Source organism: Aquarana catesbeiana, linkage group LG02 (genome assembly GCF_042186555.1).
Source record: "Aquarana catesbeiana isolate 2022-GZ linkage group LG02, ASM4218655v1, whole genome shotgun sequence".
In the NCBI taxonomy this organism is placed as follows: domain Eukaryota; kingdom Metazoa; phylum Chordata; class Amphibia; order Anura; family Ranidae; genus Aquarana; species Aquarana catesbeiana.
This window is the reverse complement of record NC_133325.1, coordinates 542,744,886-542,758,395: the sequence shown is the minus strand read 5'-3', so window position 1 is coordinate 542,758,395 and position 13,510 is coordinate 542,744,886. Positions and strand designations below refer to the sequence as shown.

Below are 13,510 nucleotides of genomic sequence, written 5' to 3'. Positions count from 1 at the left end.
TGAAGACAAAACTCTATTGCATAACCATGACACACCATCCTTATCCCAAACATGTAAATCGACACAAGACTTGCTATCATATATCCAAGAAACTGCACTTCCAACTATCCCAGCTTCGGACACGGCGGACTTAGAATCCAAACTGTCCGAATTCCAACTGGCCATAAAAAGTCTTAAAAACAATAAGAGCCCTGGTCCCGACGGGTTTTCTTTGTGCTTCTACAAAACGTTTGCTCTAATATTGGCCCCTCTCCTAGCAAAAGCATTTAATGTCATAGACGAGACCCTCACCCCCTCTGCCACCCTACTCCAAGCCAAATAGTAGTCATCCCGAAACCGGGTAAGGATCCTTCCTTATGCTCCAACTATAGAACTATATCCCTCCTAAATATAGATTTAAAATTATTCGCCAAAATCCTAGCAAATCGCCCATCACCCATACTACCTGAGCTAGTCCACAGGGACCAGGTGGGTTTTATCCCTGGACTCGAAGCCAGGGACAACACCACTAAGACTATACACCTCATCACTTACGCCCAACGCAATCACATACCAACCTGCCTTCTCTCCTGTGATGCGAAGAATACCTTTAACAGGGTTAGTTCGTCCTTCCTCCAAACCACCCTCTCCCAGATAGGATTAGGCCCAAACATGCTCTCACGCATCATGCCCCTTTACTCTAAACCCTCTGCTACAATCTTAGTGAACGGAACTCAGAGAAGCTCACAATTGCCAATGGCACAAGACAGTGCTGCCCCCTCTCCCCACTCCTGTTTGCCCTAGTCATTGAACATCTAGCTCAAGCCATCAGAGTGAATCCAAATCTACATGGCATACAAACCCCTTCCTCTCAATGTAAACTTTCCTTATATACGGATGATCTCCTCCTTTACGTGACCCAACCCCACATCAGCATTCCATCCATACTCTTATGCCGCGTACACACGGTCGGACTTTTCGGCTACAAAAGTCCGACAGCCGTCCGACAGACTTTCGACTGACTTATGGCGGTCTTGCGGCGGACTTGCGGCAGACCTTCTAATGAACGGACTTGCCTACACACAATCACCAAAGTCCGTCGAATTCGTACATGATGACGTACGACCGGACTAAAACAAGGAAGTTGATAGCCAGTAGCCAATAGCTGCCCTAGCGTGGGTTTTTGTCCGTCGGACTAGCATACAGACGAGCGGATTTCTGGGTCCGGCTTAGTTACGACATAAAGATTTGAAGCATGTTTCAAATCTAAAGTCCGTCAGATTTGCGGTTGGAAAAGTCAGCTGAAAGTCCGGGGAAGCCCACACACGATCGGATTGTCAGCCGGCTTTGGTCCGTCGGCGTCCGTCAGACTTTTGTAGACGAAAAGTCCGACCGTGTGTACGCGGCATTAGAGATCCACAGGTTCAGCCGCTTCAGCAACTACAAACTGAACATCTCCAAAACTGAGGGGCTGAACCTCTCCTTAACACAACCTACCCTCTCCTCCCTTAAGGCCAACTTCTCCTTTCAGTGGCAAGCAAAATCGATATCATACCTAGGCACGGCCATCCCAACGAACGTATCAGATATATATGCCCTAAACTTCAGCTCATTTCTCACAAAACTCAGACGCCTCACTGAAAGCAGAATGGAGCTCCCAGTGTCATGGTTTGGTCGCATGAACATACTAAAAATGGATATACTCCCCAAGTTATTGTATTTATTCCAAGCCCTGCCAATTGCACTTCCTTCCGCTTTTTTCCGCACCCTTCGTTCCATGGCCACTTGTTTTGTCTGGCGGGGTAACCACCCAAGACTGAAACACAAGCTCTTATGCTCTCCCACATCCAATAGCAGGGTAGGCCTACCAGATTTTGAGCTCTACCATACATCCGCAGTGGTCTCCCGTGTCCTGGAGTGGTTCCCCCGTCCTTTGATTAAAGCTTCCACCTTGGTGGAACATGATCTGTCCTCAGTTGACCTTCGAGCACTTCTATGGGGTTATGATCGAACTTACAAATCTCTCCCAACGTTATCTCCCCTCACCAGAGGAGCTCTACTAATCTGGTACTGCAGAAGGGAGAGCTACTCATTATCCACTGAACCAAGGCCACTCACCTCCCTATTTGACAATCCGTACCTACCAGAGGGTAGATCAGCCCAAACTTTAGATAATTATAACAGATCCACCTGGCCCACAGCACAACAATTTGTCAATAGCATCCAGGGTACCTTCGTGACAAACCACACCGCCACAGCCTCCAATATAACCTGGCTGACCCGCCTACACTTGATCTCCTATTGTAAGAGACTTTGTGAATCAACAAATTCACAGACCCCTGACTGCCTTTGAACAGCTATGCACATTCTCAGAAACGCCCTGGCACACTATCGGCGATCTACAGACTGATCCTAGATCATATTCGTGGTACTTTACCCAAGTACACTAAAGGCCTGGTCAGAGGAGCTCGGGAGAGACATATCAGAGGCAGACTGGGGTAAGGCCTTTCTCTTCACCCATAAGTCATCTATCTCGAGTTACACCCAGGAAAAAAAAAACTACAAAACTGGTGTCCAGGTGGTATCGAGTGCCAACAAACCTCAAGATCATGTTCCCATCAGTTACCGATATCTGCTGGAGATGTAATTCGGCGAAGGGTACGTACAATCACATCTGGTGGAAATGCAATCCACCCATTTTGGCTGCAAATCTTTCAAATTTACACTGAAATATAAGACAAACAGCTCATACACCCCCCCCCCCCCCCATACATTGCCCTCCTTTCCATACTACCTGGTACAATTAAATCCCAAAAGCACAACCTCTTAAAAAAAATTCTCAACGCAGGTTGGCAGCTAATTCCTAGACATTGGAAAACCACCTCCCCCCCATCCCATATAGAATGGGTGGGTGAGATAAATGACATTATGCTTGTGGAGGAGATACAAGGCAAATCTCTAGATAAATACGAGAAATTTTCCTTTATCTGGAGTGTCTGGAGGCATTACTCTACATCCGAAATTGAAACAACGAAGAGTACCTTCTGAGAGACTAACCACAAAATTACGTCCTCATACCCCAGACTAGCAATCCCCCCCCCCCCCCCGAATGAGGCTTGCTGTCTCTCAATCTCCCCCTACCTCACCTTTCTACCCCTGCACTCCTCCCTCTCTATTTCTAGCTTCCCCCTTCTCTTTTGCTTCCCCCTCGCACATCTATGCATATATTCAGTTGTATATAGCCATACTATGAAATCACCAGCATTCTAGCTCCTTTAGATAACTTGATTTCCTCGGTTTCTGGTCGCAGTAGGTTCACATACGGGTGCCCAGGCCAACAGAAATTACACTTGTACGAATGTTAGTACATGTTTAAAACTTTACCTCAATGACTCACTCCCAGATTACGTAAATAAACAACATAGAATGCACTATATTTTCTGTACAACCCAAATTTATCAGACTAGAACGCCTTTTGTCAGGCATCTGGTCTTGTTCATTCTGTTTAAACTTGTGTTGAAAACAATAAAAACTTATTGAACCTTAGGCCCCTTTCACACGTGCGGACCGTTCGTCCGTTTTTTCATACGTCCGTTTACGGATTAAAACGGACCTCAATGCAACTCTATGGGATAGCGGACGTTAGCGGATCATGATCCGCTAACGTCCGTTAACATCCGTCTCCGTTCAGCTCCGTTTTTTTGAACGGAAGAAAACCCTATTTTCCCCCTTCGTCTTTCAGGACAGCCACCATGAGAGATAGTCTCCTCCTCTTCCTCTAGGAAACACTGCGCCAGCCCATAAATTCTTACTTCCCCCTGCCAGACCTCAGTATTAGTGTTTCCTCCGGTGGGGAGACACTGTGCAAGGAACCTGGCCACTCAGTCAGGGTGACTATGGCTGTTTTTATTTTTTTGGAGCCTATAATGGAAGCAGGGGTTTCATAGGGGCTTGAGGGGGGACTTACCCCTCGTTCTGTTGCCACCACTTCCTAGCCGAGCGCGGCTTCAGGCTGTGGGGGCTCCCTATCGCGGCCACAGGGCTGCAGCATGCAGGCATTCGCCTTTCCTGTGTACTATACAGACCGCTCTCTTTTTTTCTTTTTGGAACTAGGCGGGCCGGACGACGGGCGACGTCATTTCCGGCGGAAGGGCGAATGCTTGTCTTTGACCCGCGGCTTCCGGTTCCGGGTCGCGGCGCTGATAGGGAAGCCAGGCACAGGCTGGAGACGAGTCTGGGACGCGCACAGGCAGCGTAGGACTCTGTAGTAGCAACCACCTGCAAAGTCATGTCGGAAGCAGATGCTCAGCCAACGGACACTACCTCCAGCCTTCCTAAGGTAAGAGTGCCCTGGGGAAGAGTACTCTTTATCTAGGATTGTCCCTCCATGTATAGTTCCTGTCATGGGGGGGCAGACACCCTGGGTGGTCAGGGGGGGGGGAGGCTCAGATCCCCACATATTAAGGAGGGTCTAGTGCACTCCCAGGGTTGTATCCTTGTTTTTAAAAAAAAAAAAAAAAAAGTGACAAAATGTTTTTTTCTTTCATGTATTTCAGAAAGCTACAGAGAAGTCTAGGTCTACACATAGCTCTAAGAAGAGGTGTGCCTCTTGCAAAGACACATTAGGGGAAGCATGGACAAAGGTCTTGTGTAGGGAGTGCATAGACTCCCTTGTTAAGGAGAGGGACTCTGAACAGGAGTCAGGACTTGCAGCCTCGGCTAAGGAGCTTTCATCCACCTTTTCTTCATTTAAAGCCTTATTTGAAAGGTTTCAGCCTCCCATTAGACCAGCTCCCCAGGATACAACCCCGCCTCAGGCTCAGGGCTCTGCTCCTGCCCAACCTGCAACTTCAGTTAGGGCAGAGGAAGCTCCAGGGCCCTCCGGAGTGGAACAAAGACAACCAGACAGTTCCTCCTCCGATTCCCAGGATGGTTCTGAGGGGGAGGACCAGGACGGGGAGTCCAGGAAATCCTCCAGATATAAATTATCCCTGGAAGAGGTAGAGGACCTCTTAGGGGCTATTTATACAACCCTCGGTATTCAGGAGGACAGGAAACCCCTGACCCTTCATGACCAAATGTACAAAGGCTTGGGGGAACAAAGGGTGGCAGGATCCCGAAAGGAAACCCTTTTTTTCTAGATCCTTAAAGAGGAGATTTCCGTTCTCGGATGATCCTACATCTATTTGGAATAAAAATCCCAAGTTAGATGCCGCCTTCTCCCAGGTTTCCAGACACACAGACCTGGCATTTGAGGACATGGGGGCCCTGGTGGATGTCATGGATAAGAGAATAGACTCTCTCCTCAAAAAGACTTGGGATTCAACAATTGGTAACTTAAAACCTGAGTTGGCTGTCACAGTAGTGGCTCGCAATCTGGAGCACTGGCTCTCTAAGATTCAAGAGCATATTGAAGCTGGAACGGCAAAAGAAACCATTCTGTCTTCTTTCCCTACGATTCTGCGAGGTATCGCCTACATAGCTGATGCCTCGGCAGAGTCAGTACGTATGTTGGCCAGATCAGCGGCTCTGGCCAATTCGGCCAGGAGAGCCCTCTGGCTAAAAACTTGGCCGGGCGATAGCGCCTCTAAAGTCAAATTGTGCGGCATACCGTTAACGGGAGACCTTCTCTTTGGCCCAGGGTTAGAGACCGTCTTGGACCGCACAGCAGACAGGAAGAAATCCTTCCCGGTTAAGCAGAAAACCCCTGCACATACAAAGAAGGGGTTTCGTCCACAAAAGCGTAAAGAAACTCCAAAGCCGGAAGGGCAAAAGAAATTTTGGGGTCAGAAAGGCAAGGGCAGGGGAGGGGCGATTTTTCGCCCTCCTGAACAGCCCCGTAAAAGTCAATGACTCCCCAACCAGGGTGGGGGGAAGACTGGGGGCCTTCCTCCCACAGTGGGAGGCAATATCCCCCAATCGCTTTATCCTAGGGATTATAAGAAGGGGGTACCATATCGAATTCACAAATCCTCCTCCACGGAGATTTCTTGTCACGCACCTACCCAGGTGTACGGCAAAAGCCGAGGCTCTGTTGGAAGCATTAAGAGATCTGGTAGATCAAAATGTGGTTCTCAGAGTTCCAAAGGCCGAGGAGGGAGAGGGTTTCTATTCACACATTTTCGTAGTGAAGAAACCCACAGGGAAATTCAGACTGATTCTGAATCTAAAGCCCCTGAACAGGTCAGTGACATACAGGAGATTCCGTATGGAAACAATTTTCACAGTCAGAGCCCTGTTGCCCCGCAACTGCTTTATGGTATCTCTGGACCTAAAGGACGCGTATCTACACGTTCCTATAACAGAAGCCTCGCAGAGGTTTCTTCGGCTAGCGGTAGATGTAGGTGGAACAACGGTACATCTACAGTTTCAGGCGCTGCCTTTCGGGCTATCCTCCTCGCCCCGCATTTTCACCAAGGTCTTGGCGGAGGTGATGGCTTTTCTTCGGCTCCAGGGTATATCAGTGATAGCATACCTGGACGACCTGCTCCTATTTGCAGCGTGTCCACTGCAGTTAGAAAGAGATCTAGAACTAACAAAGAGGGTTCTTACAGGTCTAGGGTGACTAATGAACTTGGAGAAATCCAGTTTGATTCCTTCTCAGCGCATCACGTACTTAGGCTATCTGTTGGACTCAACGCTACTGAGAGTGTTTCTTCCAGCAGAAAAAGTACAAAAACTGGACAGGGCAGTGGCTGTTCTCCAGTGCAGCAGTCAGGTCTCCATAAGAATTCTGATGTCGGTCCTAGGACTATTAACCGCTACCCTCTCAGCAGTGCAATGGGCAGGTCTGCACTTTCGTCCCTTACAGTCCTTTGTCCTAAGGGTGTGGGATCACAGTCAGAAAGATCTGGACACCTTGGTACAGGTTCCACCCCAAGTAAAGAGATCCCTCTGGTGGTGGAGGAGGGTCTCAAACTTGTCGCAGGGTCGTCTGTGGTTCATCCCAGTTTCTCAGGTGGTAACCACAGACGCAAGCGGCAAGGGTTGGGGGGCGCATCTGGGTTCCCTTTTAGCACAGGGCACCTGGGAGGGCGACGAACTAAGAAGGTCGTCCAATTGGAAGGAGCTGAGGGCAATCGGGCTAGCACTCAGGTTCTTCAAAGAGGAGCTACAGGGCCACCATGTGCAGGTGCGGTCGGACAACTCGTCCGCCGTGGCCTATGTAAACAAACAGGGCGGCACAAGAAGCGGAGTCCTGTCGGCCTTAGCATCAGGCATTCTGAACTGGGCCGAGACTCACACTCTCTCACTCTCAGCAGTCTTCCTGAGAGGAGAAAAGAATGTGATAGCAGATTTTCTCAGCCGAACCAAACAGAGAGGGCGATTGGATCCTCAACCAGGAAGTTTTCAATCTAATTTCAGAGAAATGGGGTCCTCCAGAGGTAGATCTGTTCGCGTCAAGAAGCAACGCGAAAGCCCCTTGCTTTTTCTCCCTAAACAGAGGGGAGGGAGCGCGAGGGGTCGACGCATTGATCCAGAACTGGCATTTCAGAATCTGCTATGCCTTCCCGCCCCCAGCGTTATTACCGGCAGTTCTCAGGAAGTTCCAGATGGAAAACACGTCCCTGATTCTAGTAGCACCACATTGGCCAAAGAGGGCTTGGTTCTCAGTACTCAAGCAGCTAGCGGTCGAACCTCCCTTATTCCTGCCACCTCGAGAGGATCTCCTCTCACAGGGCCCAGTCCTCTGTCCACAGGTTCACCAATGGCAGTTAGCGGCCTGGCTACTGAGGAGGGTATGCTAAGAGCTAGAGGTTTTTCTGAGAAATTAATCTCCACCCTCCTCAACAGCAGGAAAAAGGTAACACGCCAGATTTATAAAAAGGTCTGGGTACGTTTCAATGAATGGTGTGCAGAAGGCTCCTTTGCGGTACACAGTCCAACAACGGTGTTGGAATTCCTTCAGTGCGGAGCAGATAGGGGTTTATCCATAAGTACCCTTAAAGGTCAGGTGTCAGCACTCAGTGCTTATTTAGAAAAGCATCTGGCCACCAACCCTTGGGTGGTCAGATTCTTTAAGGCTCTGTCTAGACAAAGACCGGTTCAGGGCCCTCCCTTTCCCAAGTGGGACCTATCTTTAGTGTTACAGGGCCTGACGGGAACCCCCTTTGAACCTTTAGAGGAATGTCTACTAAAGGATCTTACGTTAAAAACAGTTTTTTTGGTAGCAGTGACTACTGCCAGGAGAGTCAGTGAGATTGAGGCCTTATCAGTTAGACCTCCTTTTTGCGTTATTTTTTCAGATCAGATCATCTTCAAGACTGATCCAGCATTTTTACCTAAGGTGGCTTCTGGTTTCCACAGAAGTCAGGAGGTAGTTCTACCCTCATTTTGTCCCAACCCCTCGGGGGAAAGGGAATTAAAATTTCATTCTTTGGACGTAAGGAGATGTATCCTTAAGTACCTAGAGCTGACCAAGAGGTTTGGAAAGTCAGACTCTTTATTTGTTTTGTTTTCTGGGGCCAGAAAAGGATGCAAAGCGTCTCGACGCACTATTGCCAGATGGCTCAGAGTAACCATTGGCCAGGCCTATACATTAGCAGGGAAAGAAATCCCAATGGGTATAAGGGCACACTCTACCAGAGCTATGGCAGCTTCTCAGGCAGAAAAGGCTGGAGCAACGCCAGAGCAAATATGCAGGGCTGCAACATGGTCCAGCTATTCCACTTTCGTAAAGCACTACAGAGTGGACCTGGTGTCGGCTAGTGAGCAAGCCTTTGGGCGAAAGGTATTGCAAGCTGTAGTCCCACCCTAACTGGTAAGTGCTCGTTCATCCTCTCATGGTGGCTGTCCTGAAAGACGAAGGGGGAAAATTAGAGTTACGTACCGGTAACGTCTTTTCCAGTAGTCTTTCAGGACAGCCCTAGTTACCCACCCGAGATTTTTGGGTGTCTTATAAAAGACCAGAATGCAGCATGATAATGATATGGGATAGTATGTTATTAATGTGTTCTTGTGTCTCCCCAGCTGACCGGAGGTAATCTTGGAATATACTGAGGTCTGGCAGGGGGAAGTAAGAATTTTTGGGCTGGCGCAGTGTTTCCTAGAGGAAGAGGAGGAGACTATCTCATGGTGGCTGTCCTGAAAGACTACCGGAAAAGAGGTTACCGGTACGTAACTCTAATTTTTATTCCGTAAAAAAAACGGAACTGATGAAAAACGGATGTTTGCGGACGATCTGTTAACATCCGATCCGCTGACATCCGTTTTTCATCAAAATATGTAATTTATTCAATATGCATACATTTTAACCTCTGACCCAGGTAGTGGTCAGTAGTAAAAGTCACATGCACAAGCACATGCTGGAGAGAGAAGAACAGCAAAAAATGGCAAGAGATGTATCCCATGAGTAGCTCATCCAGCTTGTGCATGCCAGGCCAGCATTATGGGACAAGAGGACTGCACAATACAGCGACAGAAACTGCACAAGCATGCAGTGGGAAGAAGTTTTCGCGGAGGTCACTCCAAACTGGTTGTCACTGAGCAATAGACACCGTCGGATACGTGGTAAGCATTTTTAAACTTATAGTACACCCATATGTCGGCATCCTGATAATTGTAGTCCTACTCACCATGTAAATGCCAGCACTCTTCTCCTACATTAGGCCCCATGTAGACGTTTCGCTGGTGCAAACTCTTCTGAACAAAGCTTGAAACCGGCCTTTAGAAACGCCCATTTTGCTGCATTTGCATGCCGCGTTGAGCCTCGTTTAGCGTGTATATTTGTATTTAGTGTGTCACTTGCCACATCACCTGCCAAAAGTTGTGGATTGTCCACCTGCCACATCACCTTGCCACGTGACCTGGCCCGATCACCTGACATGTGACCTGGCCACCTCACCTGCCACGTCACCTGGCCACGTCTCCTGCCACGTCACGTGGCCACGTCACCAGCCACATCAACTGGCCACGTCACCTGGCCACGTCACGTGGCCACTTCTCCTGCCACGTCACCTGGCCACGTCTCCTGCCACGTCACCAGCCACATCAACTGGCCACGTCACGTGGCCACTTCTCCTGCCACATCACCTGGCCACGTCTCCTGCCACGTCACGTGGCCACGTCACCAGCCACATCACCTGGCCATGTCACCTTGACACGTCACCTGCAAAGTCACCTTGCATGTCACCTGCCACGTCACCTGCAAATGTCACCTGCAAAGTCACCTTGCATGTCACCTGGCCATGTTGTCATCCCCCAGTGTACAGCAAATATATCCTAAACGGCGCAGAGATAATTACAGTACTTCTAGTAAAGCCATTTTATAGGCTTAACTATATGTAAAACTGACAAAAATAGTTGTTAAAAACCACTGTATTCCACATATGGGTTTTAAATAGTATACAAAATTGTCATGTTGTAGTTTTGAACTTATGTTCATTGTGTCTACTGTTCCTATGCAGGTGAAAAAATAATCACAAGGTGGAGATCCCTTAGAGACCGCTATAGGCGGGAACTAAAAGAGGAAGCAAAAGACAGTCGGAGCGAAGCAGGATCGTCCAGTAAAAAGAAAAGCCCCTTCTTTGAGATGCTGGACTTCTTAAGATGTGTGATGGACTTAAGAAGGTAAGTAAATACATTCTTTCTCCCCTATATTAAATTATTTGGCCTAGTCGAAATAATCATATATTCCAAAGAGGAAGAAAACCATGAAAAAAAAAAAAAAAAACTGCAGGCATGATGAGCTAGTATGCATAGCATACTAGCTCATTATGAATTTCTTGCCCGAGATCGAAGCCCGCGTATTGGCCCTCGTTCCCCTCCACGTCGCCGCCATCACTCCTGGAGAGACTTCCGGGTATCACGGCTCTGGTGCTGTGACTGGCCATAGCCGCGTTTACGTCATGCGTGCGGGAGCCACCAGTCACGGCACGATTGCTTTCAGAAATGGCACGCCTAGTCAGGCGCCGTTGTCTACGTGTTTTCAGCAAAAATCTCCTAATAACTGTGTAGGTTTAGGAGATATTTCTTGCACCTACCTGTAGGTAAAAGTGGTCTGTAAGGTTTACAACCTATTTAACAGTAATGACACACATGGATCTATGTATTGTAATAACTATACTGTACTGAGCTGTAATCCATCTATGTACAAATATTTTACAGTACCACCAGCAACATTTCAGAAACTGAAGAGGAGGGGGATGCAGTGGATACCCAGCCTGCGCAAGAGGAAGACGTGGGAGTTACCAAGCAAGGTCCCGAAGAAAACCAGTCCTCCCAATCTACAGCAACAGCCACGCTTGATAGACAACGTGTGCCTGTAAGTATCCTATATAAAATGCCCCTTTTTTAAATGCTGACAAAATAAAATGTGCTAATAAAAATTTTCCACCCCTCAGATTCGTTCTGTTGGAGCTACCACACCGAGGGCCAGGAAACGTCACGGACATCCCAAACGTGACATGGATGCAGCCATGTTAGGTTTTATGGAGGAGATGAGGGCAACAAGAAGGGCTGATACCACCGACCCATTTTCAGACCCCAATAACCAGGATGCAAGTTTTGCTCGGAATTTGTACCACCATTTAGTAAGAGTTCCAAATGAGCGTAAAATGGATGTGCAAATGTCCATCTTTAATTTTACAGGTGTGTGCATAAGGGCTGCAATGTCTGGAGAACCCATGCCACCAGTCATTACCCATCACCAACGTCCATACCATGGTGAGCAAGCTCCACAACATTCATTTCATCCATATCATCCAGGCATTAACCCCCATCACCAACGTGCACCAGCCCACACTGGCCAAAATGTTGTACCCCCACCGCAAGTGGCACCCACCTATGAGTCCTCCAGTTCACAGGGTACTTCATACAGCCATTCCTCCCAGTCATCCACTCCCTATTCCACTTCCCACAGTCCTTATTATCAGGACCTTTAAAAAATCCCCATTTTAAGTTGCCCTGTTGTAGTTGGCCACCATGCTTGTAATGAAACACTGAATGTTATGTTTGTGTTTATATTTGTACAAAAATTATGTCTGTACATTTTCAATAATTTTTGAGATATTTTGTGTGGTCATTTTCTATTATTAATAAAAATAATTGACTGCATGTAAAATGTAATTTTATTATTGTACTCTATATAAACCAAAAACAACTGATACAATGAATGTGATGGTCCTAGGGTGAGTGATGATCGATGTTGGCACTAGGAGACTGAAAACAACAAGCTTTATAAACATACACTGATAGAGGTCACAAGACTGCTATACTGCTAACGTGAAAATGTATATTTCGTCAAACTATTGAATTTACATTTTCTATGGGAAAACAAATACAATGCAGAGTACAAAAAGAGGGTCAAACATGGTACTAGCAAATTATACCTTATAAAGTGCCTGGTGAATGTTTTTACACATGTTGATACTGCCACGGAACCTCTCCCTCTGGGGACATGAAATAGTTTGCAAACGTATCACGCATGGTAACGACTTGTTGGGTCGCAGTCCAGCAAACCATACAGAAAGGTAAATCGATCTCATCCTCTTCCTCAACAGTAATTCCTTCTTTCTCACGTATAATGTTATGGAGGACACAACATGCTTGTATAGCTAGTTGGGCATTCTCCAGGCTCAGTTGAATTGTTGTATGGAATATGCGCCACTTGCTTGCCAAAATGCCAAAAGGTGCATTCAATAAGGCGCCTTGCACGACTCAACCGATAGTTAAAAATTTTTTGGGGGGGAGTTAGATTGTGCCTGGCATAAGGCCTTAGGAGATGCCTAGAAAGTGCAAATGCCTCATCAGCTACAAGCACATGTGGCATATCTGGCCCTACAGTTCCTGGAAGAGGTTTGTCTGATGGGAAATGAAAGTGGCCCTCAAGTAGTCTTCTCCCCATTGATGATGCTGTAAACACTCTTGAGTCTGCAGTACGTCCATACGCCCCAATATCTACAGCTACAAACTTATAATTACTGTCACAGATTGCCATAAGCACAAGGGAGAAGTATTTCTTATAGTTAAAATATTGTGAGCCAGATCCAGGTGGCATCTGAATTCGGATGTGTTTCCCATCCAGGGCTCCAACACAATTAGGGAATTGGGTCTTCTTCCAAAACCCATTTGCTATTTCCTGCCACGTGGATGTATCTGGAACAGGCATTGCAGTACACCGAAGCTCCTCCCATATTGCTTGACAGGTGTTGTGCACAATTCCAGAAATTGTAGAGGTTCCCACCAAAAAGTAGTGGTTTAGGGACGTATAGGATAGTCCAGATGCCAGAAACCTAGAAAGAGTAGAACAAATGATGAAAGGAATCCTACATTATGCTGGACATAATCAAGCAGAAAGGCTGGTTGGCTTACCTCAGGGTAAGTAGAAGTCGCTCCTCTGGTGGCACACAACATCTCATATCCGTGTTCATCCTTTCCAAACAGGGATGCAACTTTTCTAATAAAAAATCAAACGTTGGTACAGACATTCGCGTAAAATTAAAATTTTTTTGTGGGAAACGTCGCATGTCTGCATACTGCAGAGCAAAAAACCCTTCAGTGGGCCTCTTGAGCAGCATGGGATGTGTCCAGT

At 47.3% G+C, this 13,510-nt stretch overlaps 2 protein-coding genes across 5 annotated transcripts in view; one reads left to right on the top strand and one right to left on the bottom strand.

Annotated features, from left to right (window-relative positions):
* PM20D1 (peptidase M20 domain containing 1) overlaps window positions 1–13,510 on the bottom strand; it is a 387,280-nt gene that overhangs the window by 334,766 nt on the left and 39,004 nt on the right. The gene's annotated exons all lie outside the window — the stretch shown is intronic.
* LOC141128534 (uncharacterized) lies at window positions 10,313–11,892 on the top strand. Its single transcript, XM_073615879.1, has 3 exons — window positions 10,313–10,548; window positions 11,086–11,242; window positions 11,322–11,892. Exons 1-3 carry the CDS (start codon window positions 10,511–10,513, stop codon window positions 11,859–11,861), a joined length of 735 nt encoding a protein of 244 aa, XP_073471980.1. The 5' UTR covers window positions 10,313–10,510; the 3' UTR covers window positions 11,862–11,892.